The 27713-nt window shown below is 36.1% G+C and overlaps 1 protein-coding gene across 1 annotated transcript; it reads left to right on the top strand.

Annotated features, from left to right (window-relative positions):
- Positions 1-4369: 4369 nt before the first annotated feature.
- Positions 4370-21296, top strand: LGSN (lengsin, lens protein with glutamine synthetase domain; the record flags this gene model as incomplete). The annotated part of the gene is made up of 4 exons (XM_079550272.1): positions 4370-4399; positions 11302-12292; positions 18458-18636; positions 20097-21296. 4 exons carry the CDS (start codon positions 4370-4372, stop codon positions 21294-21296), a joined length of 2400 nt encoding a protein of 799 aa, XP_079406398.1.
- Positions 21297-27713: the final 6417 nt, after the last annotated feature.

Below are 27713 nucleotides of genomic sequence, written 5' to 3' on the forward strand. Positions count from 1 at the left end.
AGAAAGCTCTACTTAATATACGAAGAACAGGAAGAGAAACTGAAATAATAAAAACCACAATGACCTAGAAACAAAACTATAGATAAAAAGAATTATTTCCAGTTACTTAATAAGATGAAGAAGCAATGCAAAGAAGGAAAGAATACATGAATATGGGGATGTATTAAGGATAATAAAAACTTACAGGATCTCAGATATTCATGTCAAATTATCACTTAGACTCACAGATTGACAGAATTGTCATTGTAACCAGTCGTCCTTTATAATTTGAGAAGTAATTTTAAAATTTCAACTTAGAAAATTAATTGAATGTGATGACAAGAGTAAAATAAACAACAGCTCTCAGCATTTCATTTGCACATTCATTATATGAAAGACAAAGAACTGGGAGAGATATAATGAGGTCTGGCATTTAATTTTAATGCTTTAATTATGGAGAGCATATATTATGGCATCATTTGAAACATAAACAATGCTACACTTCCCAGTGATCAACCTTTCTGCTCACTGTAGTTTTATGAGTATGAAATAATAGCTTATTACCTATTGTTAAGATTACTTACATGTCATTGATATAAAAAAAAAGTTATCCTCATTAACTTCCAGTATAGCTTAGGCCAGCTTCTCGTCCTCTCCATGTCTTTGATTACAGTGTGTGCCTAGTTTTTGCGACCTACAAATACAAGAGCGAGCAGTTTTCATAGTAGCATTGCTGGCTGCCTAATTAGAATAGAAATCAAGAAGCACAGGGCAATGAATGAAAGGATACTGGAAATACGCAGTGAAGCCAAGTGGAAGCATTCTTGTGAGAGTGCTGGAAGAGAAAATCATAGCAAGAAGTCCTAAAAGAGAACCTAGCAGAAAGATAGCTGCAGTAGTTGAGAAAGGATCAGTACCAAGATGTAATTGTATTTCCAGTTTACAGGGGGCAATGTAAACTGACACGTAACTGACTTTTTCTGCAAAATCTTGTTGCTGAATATCTTTTATCACAGCTGCAAAGAAACAGTGAACGAAAAGACACTGCGCAAGCCAGCTCTTCTAGGGGGGATAGGCAGATTTTGCCATCCTTGTCAGGATTAGAAACAAGAGTACTTGCAACTCATATTCTTTATGTGATAAAAGAAAGTGATAATGTTAATCTGATAAATTTTCCAGGCTTATAAGCAGATTACAGGATGTAATCCTCCCTCCTACCTGGGATGCATTAAGCACCATTCAAGACCTATTCAAGATATGGAATCTTGAGGCGTTGCAGGAAACCCACTTAAATTAACAACTGAAGGTAACCTACACCAATGGGGAAAGAAAGAAGCCTGATTCTCTACTACCTAAAATTAGAGAATATAGATATTCCCTTCCAGAATCACCGAATCACCAAGGTTGGAAAAGACCTTCAAGAACTTCCAGTCCAATTGTCCCACTTATCACCAATATTTCCCACTAAACCATGGCCTTCAGTACAACATCTAAATGTTTATTGAACACCTCCAGGGACAGTACTTTCACCACCTTTCTGGGCAGCCTGCTCCAGAACCTGACACCACTCTTTTAGAGTTTTTCCTAAAAAACAACTGGAAAACCAATTTGTATGGGAGGAGACTTTGAGCAGTGATTATTTTCATCTCTTCTTTGGAAAACGTGAAAAGAAAAAAACCCTGACTTCTGTAGCTGGAATCAGAAACAACTGTAAAACACTGTGAAGTGAGAAGCTGGCAGCTAGCCAGTAGACAGCTTCCCTGAACTGGCAGTTATCTGCTGCCATAGCTGTCATAAGCAAAGCTGTATCTCTTTTTTAGCTACAGAAGAGCTGCTAATGGGATAATGAGCAGTTTCCACTTTCTCTTCAGTGCATACTCATCATACTGTCTACAAAGTATCCCTAGCTAAAATATCAAGTGATCACTCTGTTGGTCTCTGTGTTGTAATTCCAAAGCATCTGCGATTTTAGATTAATATTTGAAAATTAGTGGCTGAAGCCCAGCATATTTAAATTAAATAATTATGTAAACTCATGACATCAACCCTATAATCTAAAAGAAAAGGAACATTTTGTGTAAATCTCTGCCTCTCCTACAGAGAACATGCTTGTTCTCCTAGGGCTCCCTTTCCATTGATGCCACAAATAACATATATCTATGAGAATATTAAGCTACCAAGTACATGCACTTGATGAACTGGATTTACTAATAAAAATATTAACTATGAATTCGTAGCAGTATAAATTGTCAAAAGCATTTTTAATACATTACAGTGCTAAAAGTTTTATAACTAAGCCCATTTCTTGAATACTGATAAACTTGCAGAGTTACAGAATTGTTGATCTGCTCTGATTTCTGACAAGTGGAGCAGCCTAGGATGAGGACAGCCATAGCAGTTGAGTAGATGGATTGCAGAGTTAAGAGGTCTGGCCTTTCAGTGCCTCCAAGACGAAAAAGGATTTTCAGAATCATCTTCTGGGACTTGAGCGCTTAACAAATTCACTGAAGATGCCTGAAATTTTTCTGAACTATAGTTCCTAGCCCACACTCATTATTTGTCTGGGATAATTTTCATGAACTGAACACTTCATTTTTAAAACACACGAAAGATTGCCAAACCAGTTTTTTTTTTTTTTTTTTTTTTTTCTCCTTCCAGGAGTAAATGTCATATTAACACAATGCTGAACACAATTCTTAACAATCAGCTGCTTGCTGTAAGCACACACACTCATCCTCTAATGTTATGTCAGCTGAAGAAATTTAGATGAATGAAACATCAGTTAAACATGGTCCTTTACAGAATCACAGAATCACAAGGTTGGAAACGACCTGCAAGATCATCCAGTCCAACCACCCTCCCATTTCTATCAGTGCCACAAGCTACTAAACCATCTCTCGTAGCTCCTCATCCAGGCGCCTCTTGAACACTACCAGGGACAGCGACTCCACCACCTCCCTGGGCAGCCATTCCAGTGCCTGACCACCCTTTGAGAGAAAAAGTTTCTCCTAATATCCAACCTAAACCTCCTCTGGTATAACTTCTTGCCATTTGCTCAGGTCCTACTATTTGCCTGGGAGAAGAGGCCAGACCCTTTTGCACCACAACCTCCCTTCAGGAAGTTGTAGAGTGCAATGAGGTCTCCCCTGAGCCTCCTCTTCTCCAGACTGAACAATCCCAGCTCCCTCAGCCGCTCCTCATAAGACTTGTGCTCCAGACCCCTCACCAGTTTCGTTGCCCTTCTCTGGACACGCTCCAGGGCCTCAATGTCTTTCTTGTAGTGAGGGACCCAAAACTGAACACAATACTCGAGGTGCGGCCTCACCAGTGCTGAGTACAGAGGGATGATCACCTCCCTGCTCCTGCTGGCCACACTATTTCTAATGCAGGCCAGGATGCCGTTGGCCCTCTTGGCCACCTGGGCACACTGTCGGCTCATGTTCAGCCGAGCATCAACCAACACCCCCAGGTCCCTTTCCTCTTCACAATCATCCAACCACTCATCCCCAAGCCTGTAACGCTGCCTGGGGTTGTTGTGGCCAAAGTGCAGAACCTGACACTTGGCCTTGTTAAACCTCATCCCATTCATCTCAGCCCAGCGATCCAGCTTATCTAGATCCCTCTGCAGGGCCTCCCTGCCCTCAGGCAGATCGACACAACCTCCCAACTTGGTGTCGTCTGCAAACTTACTCAGGGAATCCATGTTAAACCCGACAACTAAAGAGGCATAAGGAACTTAGCTATTCTCAATATATTTTGAGACTTTTTGAGCAAAAAAGACCCTTCTACCTAAATCTACTAAAATCAGATCAACCAGTATTAATTAGCAACTTGTAAACACCTTGATTGACAGTCGAGCACTCCACATTGCTCTTGCAGTGAGCTGTGCCTTTCAAACTCCTCCCCATGTGCCCCAATAACACTGTTGTTACAATGGCACGTAGGTTTTACATCGAAGAAGCCTAATAATAGCCTTCTGTTCTAGAATGAAAATGGTTTGCTACAGGACAAAAAAAAAAAAAACAACAAAAAAACACACAACAAAACAAAAAAACAAAACCCCCACCCTTTTGGGAGGAAAAAAGTGCAGCAAAACAGTTTTATACTCAGCTGTATTTGTTTCCATGCAGGCATGCAGCTAATAATGGACATTTGTCCATTTGTCAGTTCACTACTTCAACAGTGTTCCAGAAAACAGTGCTCCTGGCCATGACACATCAGGGCTGCTTTCTATGGCTTGTCATTTGAATGGCTTTCTGGGAAAAGAACATTGCAGCAGTTCTGTTTTAACTAACCTTTTTTGTGTCTGGGCCTATAAATATGAGATGTCTTTCCGCTACTCTTTTACCAAGCCATATCTAACGGTGACTTGAACTAGAATGAAGTGGACATGAACAAAAACGGAGATTTCACTCAACAGGTAAGGAACTGACAGAATGATTTCTGAGCAGGTAAGCTGATATAAAATACTTTTGCACCTGCTTCAAGATTTTAATCAAGCAAATACTTTGTTGTGCTTTATACACAATTTTCTTCACATGTATGTGTTGTGTGTGGTCTAATTCTGCAGCAGACACAGATCAACTGAAACAGTTACTGCCTTAGAAAGCAAGTCTAGCTCATTTTACCTTCTCATGTCTTTCTTTAAAGAGATTATCAAAAGTAACAGAAATAGTGATCAAAAAACGGATTCCATTAATATTTGTAGAAGATCAGATTGGCTTCATTAATATGAATGGAACCACTACTGTTTGTTGAATAGAGACTGACTGGAATTAGAAAGTGACACTTTTGAGTCATTCTACTGAGCTGGGTGAAGTTGCAGATGCTCAGTTTTCATATAAGTGCTTTTTAAAGCTGATTTTCGTCTAAGCATTACAATGAATTCTTTCAATAAAGTTAAAAATACCTGTTATTTTGGGTAGAGTCCAAAAGATCTCTTTCTGAAAAACATGAAGTATAAATGTTCAATTAAAAATGCTAGAAAGATATAACATAGCTTAGAAGTAATGGTGCAGACTTCCTAAGGCTACTAGAAATTTTCATCAGGATGAAGAAATGGATACTTTTTATGCCAGAGATACACCTGCTCTGAGTCACTGGCTGCTTCCTAGACCATCTTTGTACATGAAATGAGTCACAGAAATTAGACATAAAAGTCTTGTAGATCATTAAGTCCATTTCCTTGCAAATATCTTCCAGATGAAGAATCAGTCATGTGTTAAATGGACCCTGTTACTACATCTCATTTGCACTGCTGCAAGTTGGAGATGACACCACCAGTGTTCTTTTTGGTCCAAAATGATCTTCATTTTGAGATTCTATCTCACTTAAGGGAATTTTTTTTATGTGGTGCAGGTGGCATAGTCCAAAGGAACTACTTTTAAATAACTTTGCCACAAGGACTATGCTGCCTTGAAACAGTTAGAGAATCAGTGACCTTAAGTAAAACTACTAATTGCATGTGTAGTAGGAAGTCTTTGGATAGGAACAGCAGACAAAGGCAGAAGTCAGATGTAAAAATAAGTGAGCTAAACTCATTCAATTTATTTTCCCATGAAGAACATTAATAATCTTGAGCATATTTACAAGTTTCAAAGCAGGAAGGAAACTGTGCCTCTGCTCCTAATGTTACTGTCATCTTCCTGTAACCTATGGTTAAGATTGTGCTTCTCTAACTGCAAAATAATCACACATACCTAATATTTATGCACTTGAAGGTCCTTCACTGTGAAGTTTCTGTAGTAGTAAATCACTCCCCGAGAACCACTTCATCAAGCAGGGTCACTGAGAGAGAAATTAGTTATAGCAATATCTTGATGATGTGCTGCAATCTTCTCATCTCTAGCTTACAAACCAGCAGCATTTGCATATAGTAGCGCACACTATTTTATCACTACAAGCAAAAAGCTAGAATCCCTCTGTATGCCCACAGTAACTTCCTGGAAATGCCTGGGATGTTCCCTGTGTTTCCCTCTAAGTCCATGAGCCAAATTCCCTTCTGGTATAAATCTGAGTAGCTCCAGCAGCTCTAGAGAAGCTACATTAATTCCCAGCAGTAGAAAATTAGTTCCAGCTGCTTGTGCTCCTTCACTGTCTCATTGCTGGGACGCAGCTGGGCAACCCTTTCTATCTGCTGGGAGAAGAGACAGAGAAAAAACTTGGACATGGGCATACTTGTTTTATGCACACTATTGTGTAAATTCTTAAGGAACCCCTCTCTTTAAGACTTGACTTTTAGATTTGCTACCACATAAAAACATTAGTTAAACTTGACCATGCCAAACAGAAGAAGCTGTAAATGGTAACCTGGTAGCAGCCCAAGTGGTTCAGAGAAAATTCCTCAGCATTTCAAAGTTGGTTTACTTTTGAAAGTAATCTTGAAAAATGCTCAAATAATGTGAATAAGGCAATTGTTGACATCATTTGAAGAAGAGCTTATGATTTTTTAAGACTGGAAATTAGTCTGGAAACAGTTCATTTCACTTTATCAAATCTGATTTTTGTGATAGAAAAATCCAAGTGCAGCAGTTTAAATAAATAACACATTCAAATGACCTTATGTTTTTTTTTTTTTCACTTTTGTTTTTAGCATATATATTTCTTTGTTTTCCACAGTTTTCTAAATCTTAGCACATTTTGATGTCTTGATGGCCTTTGCAAAATGAATGTTTTATTCTTGAAAAATATTTATTAAGAACTGAGGAAGATCATCACAATTTCACCTCCTAACACTTATTAAATAGTGGCTAAAATTTGTTAATAATCTGAAAGAAAAGTGAAAACAAAGGTGTGATTAATACTGCAGTGCAGTTTACTGAGTAGCTGCATTATTTCTTTGGATAGCCAGTAGCAGGCACATTAGTTATCTTGTTGATTATGTATGTACAGAAAAGCTACTGCTAGAGTTGCACTGTTTCCTCTTCCACTTTCCTTCTGCGTCAGTTTATCCACAGTTATGCAGGAAATCTTTTAAAACATATTCCTTTCCTCAATTCTTCCTTTCAAATGCTATAGTGTGAGTTCCTTTTTCTCATTTTTCTGTCTCTGTTCATCAATACATTGCTCAGATAAATTTATAAACCCCAGTAGTGTTTGCATCTTTGCCTAAGGTCAGGAAGAAAAAGTAGGAAAAACAGAATTTTCCTTTTGCAACGTCTGACTTTGTCCCACAGTACATTGCAGATATATTTTGAATCATTTATAAAATCCTTTTGAGGCAAATGTTCAATAATTGTCTTGGACTTTCACCTGTTCCACACACCAGAAGTCTCTGCACTTATTATTCCTCCCAAAGGTGACACTTTACATTTCCAAATGTTCTTGGCCTACAGATTGGCAGGTTACAGATGAACTACCTGTTGACAGCTCTGCATTTCATGATACAGTTAATGTTCCACTTCAGTGCTTGTACAAAGCTTAGAAGGGAATGCACACTGATTAAGATCAATTGTTTTAGATGTATGGCTTTTGCATTGCCACAAGATATTAAATGTCTATCAGCTGTGAAAGCCTGAAAGCATGCCAGAAGTGGCAGGTAGTTGGTTTAAGTAGAGCTAGAAATCTTATCTGCAAAGGGCTGAAATATCTCTTGCTTGTACTATCCTGTATTCTCTCCACTTCCTACCTGCCATTATCATATGGGAGCTGAACAGCAGGATATTGTCTTGTTCTCATTATTTGGCATGGTTCCCTAACACACCGCTGTAATACATGAGCGTATCCCTGAGGCACTGTCTGTAATGTAGGGACATTTTCTTGTTGTTGGTCACAAACATCCAGACTCTTATACATTCAGAGCAATGGAATGGATATCTAATAAATACAAGTAAAGCTGTTATTTGCATGAGTTGAAATTGTCCATAACAGGAATTGATGTTTATTCCACCCTAGTCTTCCTGCCTGTTCTAGGACTTGCACTGGTCCACCTTCACCAAAATGGAAACCCTCCCAGCAGCAAATCTCCCACATCAAGGGGATCAGCACAAGTTACAGTGTTGGAGCAAAAAGGCCTAATGGAAATCAGGACTTGTGGAGCACCAATACCTATCAGTGACAGTTCATAACAGATACATCTTTTAGAAAATGTAAATTTCAATTTGTTGCATAATGCAGCATACACTGCATAAATTTTGGACGTTGTATTTCTGGCAAGAATACTTGAATCACCACTTGAGTGTTCACTAACTAAGAAAGAGAAACAAATTTCAAAAGTTTCAAGGCTTTTTACTGAGCATGCCAGTAAATATTTGAAAACAAATGAAAACAGAATGATACTGAAATAAACGATGGCTAAAAAAACTTCTATGTAGCTTTAGGATATCCTGTTACTGCTGCTATGCAGCAAAAAATGTAGGAGCATTTGGTAATGACATTAAAAATAATTAGAACTTTTACTGTGTTAATGCCATGACTACTACTTTTTCCTTTCTACCCAGCATGATTCCGTGAAATTAAGTCATGATCACTCTCCAGCTCACTTGTACTGTAGCTCTTTCAAGATGCTACTTTACTTAATTATCCTGTCTTCTGTAAAATAAACTTCTATAAATAATAAATTAAGGAGAAAATTCTTAGGTCATATTTCCCAGGTGCTTCCCACACTGTACTGGACTTTTTCTGACTGTTGACACCCACATAAACTGCCAGACAGTAAGGCTATTTTGTGGCTCATGCTTCTAGAACCATAGAATCATATAATCCTCAGAGCTGGAAGGGATCTTTAAAGGTCATCGCAATCTGACTCACCTGCAATGAACAGGGACATCCACAGCTAGATCAGGTTACTCAGAACCTGGTCCAGCCTGGCATTGAAAATCTCCAGGGACAGCGCTCTGTATTGAGTATCTCAGGTAAAGCGTAGATTAGTGTAGATACAGTGTTCTCTGTGAAAACGTAAGAGATTTTTTTTCTTTAAAAGTAAAAATGATCGTGTTTTTTAGAACAATAAGTGCAATATCCCTTTCCTATGACAAATATCCGATGATAAAATTGCAGCACCATAGCCTCCACTTCTGTAGAGAAAACAAACCCTTTGCAGAGTAGAATAGGTACATTTGTTATTAGAATTTTGTTAAGAATAAAATGTTCCATCTCTATTCAGAAAGAATTTGTTTTGGTAAAGATTATAATGTGGGCCTGCTACCTTGTGTTCATCAAAGCGTTTAACTGAAAGGGCAGGTTTCTGATGTTCTGAGTTTGTTACATGAACTATTCTTTGTTTGACTCAAGATGTAAGTAATATGCAAAATGATGCATTAATCTTCAGTCATTATGTTGAATAGTTTTTCAAAGATCTGTTAGAGGAACAACTGGCGAAAATAGAGTCTACCATTTAAACTGTCAATAATGATCTTTAAGCACAGAATACAGGAATGCATTATAGGGCAGAAATGCAGATACTGTGGTCATGGTACTGGTTTCCGAAGAAAACAAATGACTTTTGAAGACTTCATGAAGAAGAAATCTGAAAATTTTAATGCTGGCATCCTCTGCCACAAAGGATGCTTCTTTAAATATTTTTCATTAATTAATTTGAAACTCAGTCTTTTCATGATAGTTTTCATAGCATCTTTCCTTTCAGAAAAATCATGAAATTGAATTAGATACCTCTTTTATTTTAAAATTATTTGGGTTTATCCATTTGGCAGTTGGTATTTTTCCAGCTTCACTCACGGTCTTGTATAACTAATAGAGATGTTAAAATGCTCAGTTATAAGCAGCTCTTGTCTGCTTTGTTATTCATAAATGTTTCTTCACTACATATAAGTTTTGTAATGTCCTTACTATAGAGCTAGCTGTTATCTGCTTTCTGCACCAGCAGGAGTGCCCTGGTGAGCTCTGAAAGAAGCTGTAAATAAAACACATTGCAGAGATTCAGAGCAAGGGCGAGAGAGGAAAGAAATATTTCTGCAAGCTCTGTTTTAAGAAACAAGTTCTATGCCTTGTTGAGTGGGATAATGATGGAAAATACCATAATGGGTAAAGAATAACAGAGAAAAATGGTGATATTAATGATTATAATGGAAGCCTCATAACGGTTTCCTTCCATATACATATCAGATGCTGCTTCCTTTTCTTCTAAATGTTTTTGTCTGCCACTAGAAGGGTCTATTGCCTTACCTAGACAGGCATTCTGCTTTTGTGCTGATCATTTTTTCTTCTGGAAATTCAGAAAATGTAGAGTGCAGATTATTCCTTTGTGGAAAGGGTAAAGAATAGTCTGATACAGCGAATACCTCTTTGTTTCTCAGTGATTTTACAGCTCTCAATTCCAGCCTGACCCAAGCAAGCCAAGAACTTTTGGCAATGTTGCTGAGTTTTAAATACATGCTTGAGAATGTATTCATGACAATTTGTGATCAGTATGGAGTGATTTCCTTGTTGGTTAAACAGTACCACAGAACCATAATTATGACATCAGAAGATGGAGAATTTGATCCCTACCCTGATATTTTGTGAAATAATTAATCATTTTTTTAATCAAATTGATATTAAAATCTTTGCTATTTCTTATTTTCTATCCTTTGTTCTTTACCTTGTCATCAGCAGATTAATCATACTAATGGAGAGACGATTCAGGCCCATACTGATATTTATTGGGATAATACAAACATATTATTTCTACTTCCTCGTTGCACCATCTCTATTTTTTTATTTTTTTTTTACATCTATTTTAAAATCTGCTCCCAGCACTAAATCACTTAAATGGAAAAAAAAAAAAAAAAAAAAAAAAAATCTCTTATTTCTTTCCTGCTTACGCATCTAAACATGGATTTGCTCATTTGACTACTGCCATGGGAGTTTGGTTATTTAGCCAAATTAGATTGTAAAATTCATTTAAAAATAATTTATTTTCAGCTTTCACTTCCCATACTTACAAGAATTGGTACTGTTCCATGTTTTAGGGCAATACATTTCCTCTACCAAAAAATAACAACAAACAAACTATTTTAACATACATAAGAATAAACATAGGTTTGATCATTACAAATACTTTTTTTTCCTCACATTTAAAGAGCACATTTGCTTGACAAATGATGTCACACTGTGTGTATTAACTGAAATCTATTAAATCTGCCTGAAAATTAAATTATAAAGGTACTTTCACCAGCTTTATTCTAAAATTAAGAAAAAGAATTCAGCAAGAAAATCTTACCCAAATAGTCTAATCTGAGTGTAGTTAAGTATTCACAGAGATCTCTATTAGCAAGAAGTCCTGGAAGTGCTACAAAGTAAAAGCAGCTGGTGGTATTACTCCCTTTCTCTGTTCTGTTTCGTTCATGCATATTATTTGGCTGTATATTTTATTGCTGGTTACAGAAAACAGCTGGAATTGGCAATGATGAAGTTGATGGCAACAATATATGTAGTTTCAGAAAGAAAAAGGGAATCAAAAGTACCACAAAGCAGTCTCCTCTATTAGAAAATGAGAAGATTGAGCCATCTCTCACCTCAAAAATCCCAGATTGTCCTCCTCTTCAAGGAACCACTGTTATTTCAGAACCACCACTGCATCATTCTCTTCAAAACCTGACTAATTTTCCTTTGGTAGAAAACCACAGAGGGGACAGAGGCAGTTCCCATTTTGGCAGCAACGTGAAAGAAGACATGTCTGGGGAAATATATGACATCCCAGAAAATGCTGACAGTGGGAAAATAGCAATAGAAAAAATGCAGGAGGGGACAGAAACGTCAGGTACAACAAAGCTGTCCATGGCTGTACAATCCACCAGCAATACAGAGAAAGCTGAATGCACAGAGACAGTGTGTGAAGAAGAGGACAGTGAGAAGACAGAGCATAAACAAGAGGTCTGGGGCAGGATGGATGAAGAAAACAGCAAGTTTCATATGACAAAGATGGGTTCCCTGGAGAGCACTGCAACCACACGAGGGAGTGGCACTGCAGTATCTTTCGCACCTGGCATTTCTAAACAAACTCTACAAGAGCTAAAAAAACTTCTGAGTGAAGGCCCTCTGCCTGCCCATGGGCCAAATTACAGAGGCGGGTCAAGTGGCACTGTTAGTCAACAAAACTTGAAGCCCGTGGAGAAAAGAGCTGAAAAACCAGGCAGGCCATTTGAGACGCTTAGTCTCCATTTTGGAAAAGAGAATCAAAAGTACCACAGTTTTCGCAAGGAGGAAGCAGGGCAGCAGAGCAAACCTCAGCTGGTCCTCAGCTCTGCAGGTTCTGACCAGCCACAACCAGCAGGAGGTGAGGTGGATCAGCCATTCCTGAAACAACCAGAAACTTCCATGAGTGCCGAAAGTTCTGCTCCTGAGATTCTGTTTGACTCTTCTGAAGGCAACTCTGGTAAGGATATTTAACCATCACCTGCTGTACTATTAAAGAATATGTTTCTATTGTTTCATGTGGTTTTGTGATGTTGCAAAATTTAGTCAGAACTAGAGCAGAAGAAAATCAACACTTGTGTAATAGGGATGGATCAGAAGTTGTACCCTACGTCTATGCTGCATTTTTTTTTTTTTAATTTAAGTAAGACTTTTACAAAGCCAAGCTGCCAAAGAGTTCCATGCATAAGTGGCTACGTCTTATTCACTAAAACTGAGACATTTCCTCATTTAAACTGAGCACAGGCAACATTTCCCAAAGGTCTGCTAGGCAGTGTAGAACTCTGAAGTTACTTGGCCTTCTTAAAATTTCCTTTTTAACATTTACAGAAGAGAAAATAGGCCCTATGTGAGAGAGGTGTTTTCAGTTATTAGCCCTATTAGAGGACTAGAATGCAAAATATCTAATATGAAAAAGAAAACGACGCAGAAAATCCTCTTATCTTCATGATGTTCAATAAGTTCATTTTGGAAGTGTTTATAGAGTAAATTAATTGCTACTAATAGGCTGTGTTTTCTTTGAATAGTAAAAACTAGACTTCTAGACTAGCTGGGTCAACAAATTGAAAGCTAAAGCTATAATAATGTGATGAACTTAAGCAATTAGTTGCTTTGTATCTATTCCAGGAAGGACAATAAAACCCATAAAAAATTGCCAGTTGAGCACATATCAGGTTAATAAATTTCTGGGAGCATCAGATAATATCATAAGTTTTTCAGGGTATGTATGATGCTCTCTGATCTATTTCAGTGATACAAGAAATATGAATATTTTATCTTCATTAATAAGATATTTTGTCAATTATTAGCTATACAACAGAATGCAAGAGAATATTAATATACAATATTATTAAGTTATCCTGCTGTCTTGTTCTGCTTTCAGATGGTGGAAGCGTGGCTGTGGGTAATCTGTAAAGAATCTGAACATATACCTAATTTTGTTAGCTACAGAACAGTTTTTGACATATCGTGTTAACAAATTTGAACAAATTCAGGCAAGATATCCGTGAATGGTTGTACATCAAAACTGATTCATGGAACTGAATGAGAAATTAACAGATCTGAAAAAATACTATGTGTTCAAACCTCTCTCTCTTAGAATATGCAGCTCAGAGGATTATTTCTTAGACTGCTCTGCATGTTGTCACCTTAGAAGGTCATTTTTTTGTTCCTGTTCTGCTGAAAGGCTAGCAAAATTCATTGCCAAATTTAGATTACCGCTGTTTTCTCATTTACTGTCTTCAAAGCCAGAAAATACATTTTAAAATACAGGAATAACTATTCTTCATTATGACACCATTTAAAAATTATAAGGAATTGAAGAGATTAATTGCAGATTCCACAGGGAGATTTCATCCAGATTTTAGCCACTTAAAGTGTCTAATCCAAGCTCATTTCTTTATCAGTAGAGAAAGGTAGGAATTCTGTCTTCAAAGAGGTAGTTAGAGGTTTTTGAGAAATTGGCCTCTGGAGTTTGGCTTCTCTTTCTACCCAATGGAGAAGAAGTCTGCATGTTAGCTTAGATTATTTGCCTTGCTGATTTGAAATGCTGGAAGCAACCTGGATTTATTCTTATTCTCTGTCACTGGTGATAACAACTGTAGGAGATCTATATATGAAAGCTAAATGTGAGGGGAGATGGAGTAGAACTTTTTTCTCATCTAAAACAAACTCAACAATAAAAATTTTGGAATCTCAGAGCTTTGGATTACACTTGACTTTTACTTAACAAGTTGTACAGTGTTGGGTACAATTTCATATTTCCTCTAGCAAACGGAAGTACAATCTTTGTGTAGAAGTAGTAATAGAAATGTGTTTTGAAACAACTTCATTGCATATACTTAGTAGCTTAAATGAAGAGAAAAAAGCTTTGGATAAAATTCTGCTATCTTGAATGAGTCTTTGCCCTAATAATAAATTAATCAATTAATTTTGATAAGACATTGATAAAATACTATCCTAAACATTTTATTTACTGAAGGGCCTGAGCAAAAGTCTTGGATCTAAGCATGAATTGACACTGAATATACCTAAAATACAACTCCTCATATATAGCAAATTTTCAGATATCTAATCTTAATGATATTTAGGGGCAGACAGCCCCTGTGTTGCCACCAGTTCCATGGCAACAAAGCATAGTAGAATATTAGTGGGAAAGTTCAACTTTTACTGCCATACCATCAACATCCACCTCTGCCATCATGGGCCAGCATAATAAAATAGGAGGCATTGCTTTCAAGCAGCCCTCGTATAATCTGTTCTGTTCTTGGAGCTTACCTAAAGTGAAAAAACAAAGCCATGCTATTCCATCATGTACATTCTTTATGCCCCATCTGCAGTTAATATATATTTTTTTACATTTAGTTTTTTACATTTTGAACTCAGACATAGCACGGGATGAAGCTCAGCTTCTTTCTAAACCTCAATTGTCCCTATTTTTTGTTGAGCAAACCATCATATTTTTTGCCTTTTTCTTTCCTTTTCCTTTTGAGTTAACCTACATAATCCTTGCTAATTTTATTTATTTATTTATTTGCCTCACAGGCTCAAAATCCAAATATTTTTCTTTAAAGTAAACCAGAAGTCCTAAATCCTTTATCTTTCATACTGATAGCTGAAATCTCTTCTTGCTGTATGACTATACGTTTTATACTTATGATTACTTACTTTATGATATACTTTTTTTTTTTCTTGGATCAGTACAACATAAGATCCTATATTTCTTCTCCATTATGTCCCCTTTTATGTAAGATTCAACTCACCTGGTGATAAGCCAGTCATCCTGCAATGCTGTGAGCAAAAAAGGTATATTCAGACGGTAATTCTTCCTTACTAGTAGAGATACCCATTTTCTTTCTAGTAACATTGCAGTGTGGCCAGAATAGTTTAGACCTAATATAACTGAAATGGATTCTCTGCTATTTCTCTGCAGCTACCTCTCCTTCTACAATGTACCAAAGAAGAGTTTAATCTACCTTGAACATTGTGCAAAGGCTTATTTTCCCTAAATAATTTTGCATTCCATTTCATATGGTGCTCTCACTCATATTTATATTATTTGTATATGTTATAGATTTTTGGAGTAGTATTTGTAGTTTTGCATTGTTCATATGTATTTTTAAATATGTGTAGATAATTGATATATATTAATAACTAGTTTGTAGTAATTAGAAAACAAACACAAGTGATACCAATTGCTTCTCAGTGGTAACTTACATGGAAAAAGCAGATAGAACCATAGAACAGATAGAAAAACAGAGAAATAAACATTAAATGTTTTCCTGTGTACTATTGATTTGATATAACTATTTAGAAACTATAACATACATGCAGAAATTTTCTTTATAAAAGAAGTCCAGTCCGGATTTAAAAATCAATTTTAAAATGAAAATCTGAACCCAAATTTGAGCATTTTGTGAAACTAATATATATGTTTCTGTTAGTAGAGTTTATGAATTGAAAATGAAGATGTCTTTATTTCTAAAGTCCCAGGGAAACAATTACACTTGCAAACACAGTTCTCCCTCATGAGAGTGTAAGACTGTTAGATTGTGTATCTATGTCTGCTACATTTGCCTAACATTTATTTGTTTTCTACCTTATCTACAGTAGGTGATGCTCTAGATGAAGTTTGTATGAATTGGGAAAAGACAAAGTACTTGGTTTCCTAACTACTCTTTTCCAAACTTTCTCCATCACTAGGCTGCAAGGACTTAGTCTAGCCCAATTTAAATTAAAATACTGATATTAATTTTAACCTTATTATCTGAAAAGATCCATCACTAATAACAAGTCAAACCTGAAAATACAATTCTTACTTCTTCAGTTAATTCTTTTGGTTTTCTTAATGTTGTTTAACACATATCAGCTTTAGAATTTTTGTATTAATTTATAACATTTCATATAATATAATTATGTAGTAATGCATTTATTGAAATAACAATAACCTTAGCTTGCAGACAATGCACAGATAACTTAAAAAAATTACTTACCTTGTTAGATATTTAAATAACATATATCAGTAGCTTTGCATTCTGAAATGAATTAATCTATCATTATTATGAACATATATCACACTTATTTTTCACTTTGAAATTACTATAAAGTTATTTATATTTCCTAGGAACACTGATTTACAGGATTATTTGGGTCAGAGTTAAAGTTGTTTTTCATAAATTATGTGGAGATTTTTTTCCTGAAAAAATGTGTGCTCAGAAGATGTAAGTAATAAATGCAACTTTTCTTCTTTGTAAGAAATATCTGCAAGCCTTATATCCAAGGATGACAGTCAAATATTACTTTGAGTAATATGAAAACATTAAGACCTACCTGTGACAGAGCTGTAAACCCCGAATGAGAAAGGGAAATATGTACCATCTTTGCACAGGAAATTACACTTGTAGAATAAAGGCTCTAGCACTACTTTTACAGCCAAAAACCTCAGGCTTCTTACCCTGGAACTGAAGATGCCACTTGTAATCCATAGGAAGATCCTCAGAATCTTTTTGAGCTCTATGCATCTGATCAGTAGCCACAGTTTATTATCTGCTAATAGACTGCTGCTTGATGCTCAGATTCACAAGGAGATCAAATCTGCCAATTATCAGTAAATATTTGTTGTATGTTGTAAAACAAAATGGGATGACTGAAGTAGGATTCAAGTCCTCGTTTCCTGGATGACATACATAAATTAATGTCAATTTACATATATTCCCTGCTCACTGGTTGTGTCTTGTGAGCATCTGTAACAGCGTGAGTGAGTGTTGCACAAAATTGAACAGGACTTCCTTATTCAATGTATATCTCTTTAAGGACACAGTGCCCCAGTGCTTTTGAGGACAGAGAAAAAATTGTTTCCATAAGCAGCTCATGGCTGAAGCAGATGACAGGAAAGAGAGAAGGTGTCTGTGACAATTTTTATTTTCTTGGTTTTAGTTATTTGATTTATGCTGTTTTTCCTTTGACTTTTATATTTACTTAAACTTTTGTTTTTGCTTTCACTTGTTATTTATTCCTCAGGGAGCAATGTTATTACTTAATGTCTCCTCACTTTTTAGTATCCTAGCAACCTCCTTGCCATCTGAAGCTGAAGATTTGTATAGCAGCATTCAGAGCTTCCACAAAGTCTATGACTGTGGAAGTTTGCTGCTTTCTGAAGGAATGGTCAGACAGCTTTGTGCTGGGCCATTTTGCTGGACTCCTTGCAGCTTTGTAGCTGGGAGTCCTAGCTGTCCCAGTGGAAAGATGAAAAAGATCTGTCTGCTGTCTTCTGCTAAAGGAATTTTACCCCATTTGTGGTAATTTGATACTGGTGAGATTAGGAGTGTTCCTTCTATCAGCGATGTAACTTCTGACTTCCACTTGAAGGCTGAAGATAAGTGGCAGCTGTTCCTGATTTACTGTTGGTCTGAATGATTTTAAAAAATTCATCTAGTCAAATTCTCAGTTTCCATGGAAGAATGGAGGACTTTACTCCTACAAAGGAAGAAATATTTTATTTTAAAATATTGATATCATATTTTTTATCTTTGGTTTAGTTAGTTTATGGTAGTAAATATAAATTAATATTTATATAGTTTAACTTGAATAGTAATAATACATAGATATGCAAAAGAAAACAGGCTCAGAGATCAAGAGGTTTGTGAAAAGAAGTTACTATTCTTAGGTCTCTAAAGAAAAAAAGACAGGTTTAGTAGATAAATATTCTTTTTATTATATTTCATTATCCATGCACTTTTTAAAGAGTTTAAAGGAACACAGAATCTGAATTAAATCAACTTTCAGTGGGAAAAGATTATCCAGTTGCTATTTGTGCTCTTAAACTCACCCAATAAACACACCGAGGTATTCCTCAGAAATCCCTGGCTTCAGTGCTTGATAGCCCTGTGTTTTCTTATCGAAAAAACATTCGAGCTACAGACTATTCCCAAAAATACAGGATTTTGTATGGATTCTCAGGAAAAAAAAACCAAACCTGTATATTTACAGAAATGTTGTGTGATCCATATCTTTTTCTTAGTTTTATTTTTACACTCTGCACTAGTTTGCCACTACTGTACTTTTTAGAACAGCCTGTATTGCAGCGTTCATTATTTTTTTTTATATGAACATTTCTCTTCACTTACAGCATCCAGCAGAGAACCTGATATAAACGGCCTCGGAATTCCAAGCCTCCTTCACCTGTTCTCTCACATTGAATTTATTAAGCAGCAGATGGCCAGGGACAGCATACAATTCGTCAGATTTGAATCAATAGACCTCCATGGTGTGTCAAGATCAAAGAATGTTCCTTCTCGCTTTTTTCATGTAAGTGTTTTGGTTTCTAGGTACACCTAGTGTTTTCATTGCTCTGTCCTTTATATATTTTATATATATGTATGTATGTATGTATATATATATATATATATTTTTTTTTTTCCTAGTGCAAGTAGAATCTCAAACTTAGAACAAATTATCTGCTTCTTTCACTTGTTATTCTTCCCAAAGAATGTGGACATTTTTTCATCACTGTAATCATCTATCCCTTGGTTTCTCAAAAATGATAATCCAATTAAATAGGGCCAGTAGTTTCTCCTCTTTGCACTTCTAGTAAACTCTTAATCTTTTCAAGTTCTACACAATTATAAAGATTTGGACTTATTGGATATCATAAAATCCAATGAGAAAATTGTAACCACTAACAAAAAGAAAATGAGTAAATTAAAATGTCTTTAGCTATTAGAAATGTTATAGTAGTCAATCAGGTGAGAAATATGATTCAGTAGCAGAATTTTCTGTACTGATGATTCATTCATTCATTTTTAGAGGAGCCATTATTTATAGTTTTAAGTATTTCAACAGTATTCCACCTGGTTAGGAAATATTTTATCAGCTCTGAGCTTTCCCTTTTTTACGTTCATTCTGTATCCTCTGTTCCCTTTCCCATGGAAGGATAAAGGTAAAATGTAAATGTGAGCCAATTTTCTCTCGACAGCCACATAATTGCAGCTTTCATCATCCAGTGGTTTTGTTTTAAGTTGTACAGGCACTTGCTTGGAGATGTCCTATTTACATTTCATCTATGTAAGTGGAAGTTCTCTGTTTAAAGAGAGAAGATAGAACTAGGAGTTTATCCCACTTGCTACCTAAGAGGGGAGCACTGAATAATTTCTCACTTGAAAATGCTATGTATGTTTTGTTTTTTGTTTGATTGTTCTTTTTTCTTCTCCAACTCAATAAAACCAGAAAGTGAGAATTTTTGGTTTAATTTTGCATTTGAAAAATGGTGAGGCAAGTGTTATCTCATCTAAAGAGAAGTGGAAGCCTGACTTTCATCATGAGTCTTTTATGGTCACTTAGCTCTCTGTAAAACAAATGCTCAGAGAATGCTAAAGCCTCATAAAGTAACTATAAAGAAAAGTTTGGCTGCAAAGTTTGCACATAACTGATGATTCCCATAGTTGTACAAAAAATAAGGGAAAACAAAAAAGGAATAATAAGTTTTGAACATTTTTTTTCTACATCTCTCAATGGGAATTAAAAGAACAATCATCAGGATATTTGATGCCAGAATTTTCATACAAATTTTGTACAAGATTATCCCACTTCATAGCGATACAGTTATTGGTCAGTATCTTCCACTTTAATGATTGCTCTTCTTTAGGTGTTCTTTTATGAAAAATACTACTGTTTTTGCTATAAATCAGACTTTTATAAATTTTACTTGCATAGAAATACCATTCAGTTATTTTCTCATTCTGTAATTTGTCATTCTGCTCTGTGTTTAGGAAAAAGCAATTCATGGTGTTGCCATGCCCAGAAGCTATCTTGAACTGACCCTGAATCCTAAGGATAATGAAATAGATTATATAAATGCAACCAATTTTAATTGTGACATAATCCTGAACCCTGATTTATCAACATTTCGAATTTTACCCTGGACCGAGCAGACAGCTAGAGTGATATGTGATTCCTTCACTGTACTGGGCAACCCTCTAATGACCTCACCTAGGCACATTGCCAAGAAGCAGCTGAGAGAGCTTCAGGACAACGGCTTCTCTCTACACTCTGCCTTCACTTATGAATTTTGTATTTATGGCATTACTGAGGTTGTAAATTCAAAGACAATATCCTTTCCTGCAGCAACGATATTAAATAACCATGACCAGACATTCATTCAGGAGCTCATTGAAGGAATGTATTGTACTGGGGCCAACATTGAAAGCTTTTCTTCTTCTAGTGGGCCTGGACAAATGGAGATCACTTTTCATCCAGCATTTGGCATAGATGCTGCTGACAGTGCCTTCACATTTAGAACAGGCATTAAAGAGATGGCTAAGAAGTATAGCTACATAGCTAGCTTTTTCTCAGAATCAGGATTCTATAATTCAGGTGCTCTCTCACATAGTCTGTGGGATCTGAATGGGCAAAAGAATTTGTTTTCTGCTGGTTATGGAGCTGAGGAGCTCACAGATATTGGAAAAAATTGGCTATCTGGTCTCTTGGCACACTCAGCAGCTATTAGCTGCTTGATGGCTCCTACCACCAGCTGCCGTAAGCCTTATTCCAAATACAGCAAAGAATCAAAAGAGACTGTAAGTGCAAAATGGGCATATAATGATAACAGCTGTGCCTTTAATGTCAAATGTCATGGTGGAAAAGGCACTCGCATAGAGAATAAATTAAGTTCTGCTACAGCAAACCCCTACTTGGTACTTGCGGCTACTATTGCTGCAGGTCTAGATGGAGTAAAGAGGGGACTTAGGTATGATGATACATCCCTGGAAGAAAACCACATATCTGGTCTGAAACCTTCATCCGTCCCTCTGAAGCTAGAAGATGCTCTTGTGGCACTTGAAAAAGATTCATGCATTAAGGAAGCATTAGGTGAAACTTTCATCAATTATTTCATTGCCATGAAACATTATGAATTAGAAACTGAAGAAATGGATAGTGAAAGGAATAAATGCCTGGGGTATTTTATTTAGAGGAAGCACACTTCTGTACTGATGCTGTGTAAACGCATATACTGTAGACAAATATCTTGAAATTAGTAAATATATCTTAAAATGTTTTAATGCTTTATTTATTGCATTTCCTTCTTTGAAGAGTAAATGGCAATTTCATTTTATAGTCTGTATATTCTGCAAAGTAGAAAACTGATACTCATGAAAAGATATTGACAGGCTTTTAGAATACTAGTTTTCATTTTAAGTGAACAGGCCTGCTGGTAGAAAGAAGAAAAGAGAAGGTGAAAAGGAAAAGATCTTCTATTTTGCTGCACAAAAAGCTCTTCAGGGGCTCTGTGAACATATTTATTTACTGAGTCCTTTCTTCCATTTCTGTTTGTTTCTCATTCTTCACAAGATCTTGGCAGAAAAAAAATCAAAAATACTTTCTTTGATCATAATGTTTTCTTACCTTTCTTCTTATTTAGTCCCAACAGTTGCATAGTTCAATAGCTGTTCCTTCTTCTTCATCTTGGCAAGATGTGTTGATGACCATCACTGCAAGAATCTTATATATTAAAAGGATAAGATTTTTACATTAAAGCAGGCACACCGGCTAAACAAAACTGTACCAGAAATTGCTATGGACATGTGTTAAACTTCTGTAAATGTAATAATCTTAACAAGTTTAAAGTTTGTATAGAAGCTGATCCTGATATAGAAACACATTCCCACACAGGAGTTTGCAAAATCATATTTCTGATCTATATATATTTCATATTATTTTTTCTATAAAATAAAGCAGATTAAATAAAACATAAGTGATCTTGCCTTTCCCAGAGAGATCCAGAAATACCATGTAAAACTGAGAGAAGTTCTTTCAATTATTTTGTAACTTAGATACCTAAATCAGTCACAATACTATTTGAAATAGAAAATTGACTAGTTTCCTAAAAATGGAATTTTTCAATGTGACAAAAATAAGATAATTCCAACTCTGTGGGCTAGCATCAAGAATATTTCTTTCAAAATAAACAGTTATGACTTTTTGAAGTTGTTTGCATCCTTGAACAATTTTTCATGCATTTGCTTCAGAAGGGCAAGGAGAAAAGATGACCACTTCGTACTGCTCAATTGAAATCTATAACCATTGAGTGATGTGCTTTAACATTTCATCACTTGAAGTATTGTCTAGAAATACCATTCACTATTCTGCAGGTCCAAGATCAATATCTCAAACACCACAGTTTGGTAATTTAAACTTGTGCAGTGTTTTAAATTGAAAAAAAAAAAAAAAAAATTATGATGACATTTAAAACCTCTAGCTTTGCATAAGGTAGTGCTCATTTCCCAGGATGCTACAGTCAGGTGCTCTGCATGAGAAATTTCTGTTATTAATAAAGCATCTTTTAATCTTTGCAGCTTTAATCAGACTATGTACTTACATATTCATTGACAAAGTGGTACTGCTTTTGACACTGTGTAATGTCATGACTGCTGTTTCTACATATTGGTTTGAGCCAGGCTTTGCTTCCATGCCATGCAGAAGAATTACAAGGAACATTGGTCTAAACTCATAAGCTTTTAAAATAGTTAAAGTATTAAAGATGACTTTTTACAATATTAGCATGATAAAGCCATTATGGTAGTTGGCAAATCAAAAAAAAAGTTAAATAAATATTTGCTAGGCTACCTATGCTTTTTAATAAATACAATTAATAATCAAGTGAATAATTAAGTTCATTAAGTGAACATTCACAGGATAATGAATCAATAGGATTGACATTTAGAAAACCTTAGGAGTCACCACCATGCTTTTAACTAGTGGGCATTTGTAGAATCTTGTAACCCCTAATTACAATTTGTCTTGATCTATTTTGTGATATAGTGTCAGAAAAATTACATAAAATCTACGGATTCCTCCATACAGTACCATGAATTTGAAAATGGCATTCATCTAACTATGCTTCAGGTTTTGTAAGATACGAAAACAAAATTTAATTTAGGAATTAACACATCTCCTGTGTGTCAAACTGCTGACACCATCCACGCAAGTGAATCTTCAGTTTTCCTTCTTTCAGGCTCCAGCCAGAGGGCAGCAGTGCACTGTGCGACTTTCCTCTGGGATCTCAAACTCTCATACTGTGCTGCAAAACATCAAATAATAATATACCTATTTATTTTGTATATGTATGTATGGTATTTCAAAGAATCATACCACAGTAGCTGAAAGCTAGTGCATCTCTTTACCACTTGGTTAGTTAAACTTAGTTTACTGTTGAATTTTCCATTAAAGGATGCATTTTCAGACTTCTCAAAACATTATCTCAATTCCTAATAAAATCATGTAAATTTTTAGTTAATCTAAAGAGATACATCCATGTTTGTGTGTATGTACATATGCATATAATCTTCATATATATTAACAGTGCTGCAATCAAAGTATGTCATTTAACAGCAGCACTTTGTAATTGAATGTAGGCCACCACTGAAAAGTCTTTCATAGTATTGCCTTATTAAAATGCTGAGGAGAGTCTACTTGCTCATATGGATTGCCATTTTATTTTACCTATACTAATTTATTTCCTTTCCAACTCATTATTTCTTGTCTGCTGTGGGAGAATCATAAATACATAATAAATGCATCCTAGACACACTTGTTCCAACTGCCTTTCTGTTCCTGAGCAGAACTGAGTAAAGGTTTGCAGAACCCAAATGCAGAATTTAGGTTATTGAGATACAGTCTATACATACAGTATATAGTCTAGATATTAGTTGGGGATAGGCACTTCTGTATATAATTCTGACTACATACGTAGTCAGTCAGTATTCATTCTGCATGTCAGTTTCCACACCTCACATTTATCACATATTTAATCTCAACATAAAGTTGCAAGATTCAGGCTTTAACAATCCCCTTCCCTCAACTATTTGCAACATATTCTTTAGTTTGATTTCCTTTCCTAGTAAAAACTTCAAACAAGTTTAAAATTATCCAAATGTTTTAATAAAAATTGAATCTGCATTGTTGCTGCAGAACATTCGTTTAACTAGTCTGAAATTGTGATGTTTGGGAAATAGAAAAATATGGTCCTACGATACGGCAGTAAAGGAAGTAAAAAGAAGAGGAACTACCTACAGGCAGTTTCACTAAGCTATGTTAAGATTAACATAGATTCACTAATCTGTGTTATATTTCAGCAGTGGGAGAAAGAAGTGAAGAGGGCTGAGTAGGTGAGAGTGCTCAATTTACGTAAGCTCTTATTCACCACCTGAGAAAAGCTCAGCAAGGCAGCGGTCAGGATGTCAGCTGCTGGATGAGGAATAATTAGTTGAAGGTGAATAAAACCATGGCTGAAAGGGAAGACACTTGGATGAGTTTGCAACTGCCGAGCAATTTTCTTTTGATTGAAGGCGTGCAACAACCGTTGTTCAATTTAATCTGTAATTTAAGAATACTTTTTGATTTATTTGCTGACATTAAGCTCTCATCATGACAACATCCATGGACAGCGTTTTCTGCCATCCCATGCTGCACTGGTAATGATATTTCATCCTCGTAAATGTTATGTCCTTACTTTTTCTTTTTTGTTTGACTTATAAAACTTAAGTATACCTGAGATGGAACCTGGTACCACTTGCAGGATCACAGGTAATACACAACAATGTTATGTGTCCCTTCCATATACACTTAGTCTTTCTGTAGAATATCAAGTTGAATTCACAGCTTTTGGGTGCAGGCTCACTCTGTCAATTTTTAGGTATTCAGCTGTGCCCCTGAGTGTGGAAGTTAGTTCTCACTAGAACTAACTGGCCTTAGTGACAAGGGATAAACATCTCCAAAGATCAACTGAGATATATGTATTTATACAATATATTTATACAATACTTGAAAATTTATGTTGCAGTAGTGTTAGAGGTGGTACTAACCACAACCTCAGTGAAACCTACTTTCTTATACATCATTAAACCACATCCTAGATCTAGTAGGGATGGGGTTCATTTTCTTAATAGTAACCTAGAGGGTTGCAGCCTACAGTGCTTGCAGAGAATCAAGGCCTTATTTGCTTCTGACTCCACACTGATTAGTCTGGGGGTGGCCAAGAAGGTGGGATTTGGCCAGGACTGCTGACATGAACTGACCAAAGACATATTCCATATCTTAAGACTTAATACTCAGCAATCAAAACTGTGAGGCAGTTTATTATTTTTTTTTTTCCTCCCCTGTAGACTTTGCTTGGAAAACTGGCTGACCATTGATCTGCCTGTGGATGGCGATTGGCAAGTGTCCACTCATGTTTGCCCTTCCAATTCTCTCCTCCATCCTAATGGAGGGGGGCAGGATGTACAAGGAATTAGGCATTTGTTGCTGACCAAAATCAGTTGACCACAAATAATCATTTGAATACTCTACTTCCTGGCCCAGTCTACCCTAGGTGAAAGGCAGTGCTAAAAATCTTGGAGATTTTTAAGGCAGAAAGAAAGGCATTGAGCAGTTAAAATGCATCCAGAGGAGGCCCACAAAAATGATCCAAGAGATGGAACGCCTCTCCTACAAGGACAGGCTGAGAGAGTTGGGGCTGTTATCTTGAAGAAGAGAAGGCTCTGAAGTGACCTGATAGAAAACTTTCGGTATCTGATGGGGGCAGAAAGAGGGAATGGAACATACTCTTTAGCAGAGCCTCTTGCTAAAGGGCAAGGAGAAATGGGTTAAAACCAAAAGAGAAGAGATTTAGATTGGACATAAGAAGTTTCCTGTACAATAAGGGTGGTGAGGCACTGGAACAGGTTGCCCAGAGTTTTGGTGGATATCCTGCCATTGGAGACATTCAAGATCAGATTACACAGTGCTCTGGGAATCCTGATTTTACTGTGGTGTCCCTCCTTATTGGAGAGGAGTTGGACTAAGTGACTTTTAAGCATCCCTTCCAACGCAAATAATTCTATGACTCCATGAATAATGAAATATGTTAGCAATACTAGAACTTTTTTTTAAAAAAGTGGAAAACTCTGAGGCTTCTGAAACCTGGGAGATTTTAGGCAAACTTAATATACTACCTATGCCTGTGTTATATTTCTTGAAGAAAACAGTCTTTTCTGTATGGCACCTTATTCATTCAATTAGAGGCTAATATTTTAATTTAAATGATGTCTTCTATAGACTTATTAAAATATTTCTATACAAATATTTCATTGGTTGCATGTAATTCTTCACCATACAGCAACAGCAAGTTTATTAAAGTCCAGTTTATTCACCAGCATTGCTGAATGAGCACATCATTAGGGGCTTACAACAGAGCTGCTTAGTGAAATCTTCAGTACTCCCTGGTAAATCACTGTTTCACAATGAAGTTACACAGTCAGCTGCATGATACTGGAAGCAAGTGCAAGGAGTCTCACAATGAAGCTACACCATTAGTTTCTATATATTGCACAGTAAATCAATACAAATTTACAACAGAATTACACACTAAGAGTTCTGTATTATACACTAAATCATTGAGATTCACAATAAGGTTTACCTTTAAGCTCTCATGTGCTGTATCATAAATCACTAAGTGACAGTAAGGTCCAGCAAGCACCTTGCTTGATTTGGATTATTATTACTGTAGTGATATGTCTTTGACTGATGAATCTAGGTAAAATGGCAAGTCCCATTCACTTTAAGGATGTACATGGAATGTAGAGATCTTGGCTGGTCCAGGCAAAGTTATATTTCTTTTGGGATGCTCACAGTGCTGCTTAGAAACATGGTAGTTTTGCAACACACTAGGATATATTGACTAGAAACTCTGAATTTCAAGGAACAATGAAATGGTCTCTTTAACTTAGAATATACTGCACATTGCCCCATCATGCTGACCGCACCTCACACTGAGAATGAGCTCATCCTGGGGCTCTGTAGATTGCCTTGTTCATTGTAAATGTTCTTTAAGTATAAATACAAGGTAGCTTTCAGCAGTCAGCTAGAGATACTTTGTCATAGAGTGAACTAATTGTTACACAGGAGCTAAATAGTATTTGCAAGAAAATCTGTGGAAACTTCAATTGAAAACTCACTTTGATTTTGTTTAGACGAATGGTTTTAAATCATAGTCACTCATATTTCTTTATATAGTGTATTCCATTGAAAGTTTGAGGCAATACTGTTGAGAATATATATTTCCAGAACGATTTAAACTGTCCAATGCAGGGATGTTTCCAGTGTGTGCTTGAAGCTAGAAACAAAATAGGGAAATTCATGCAGATTACCAGGCATCAATAAAACCAGCAGAATGAGAAAGGAAAAACAGATAGTGGTCATGGGAAAGCAAAATAAAAGGAAGAAAGATCATCTGGCTTTTTCAGGCGAAAAGGTTCATTCTTCATCCATCTGAACATCTGGCACATGACCAGCCAACAAAGAAATGGATGGGATGGATGCATCTCTAGAAGTTTTCAAACAGAAGTTACTTT

This window comes from Tetrao urogallus, assembly GCF_951394365.1.
Source record: "Tetrao urogallus genome assembly, chromosome: 2".
NCBI lineage: Eukaryota > Metazoa > Chordata > Aves > Galliformes > Phasianidae > Tetrao > Tetrao urogallus.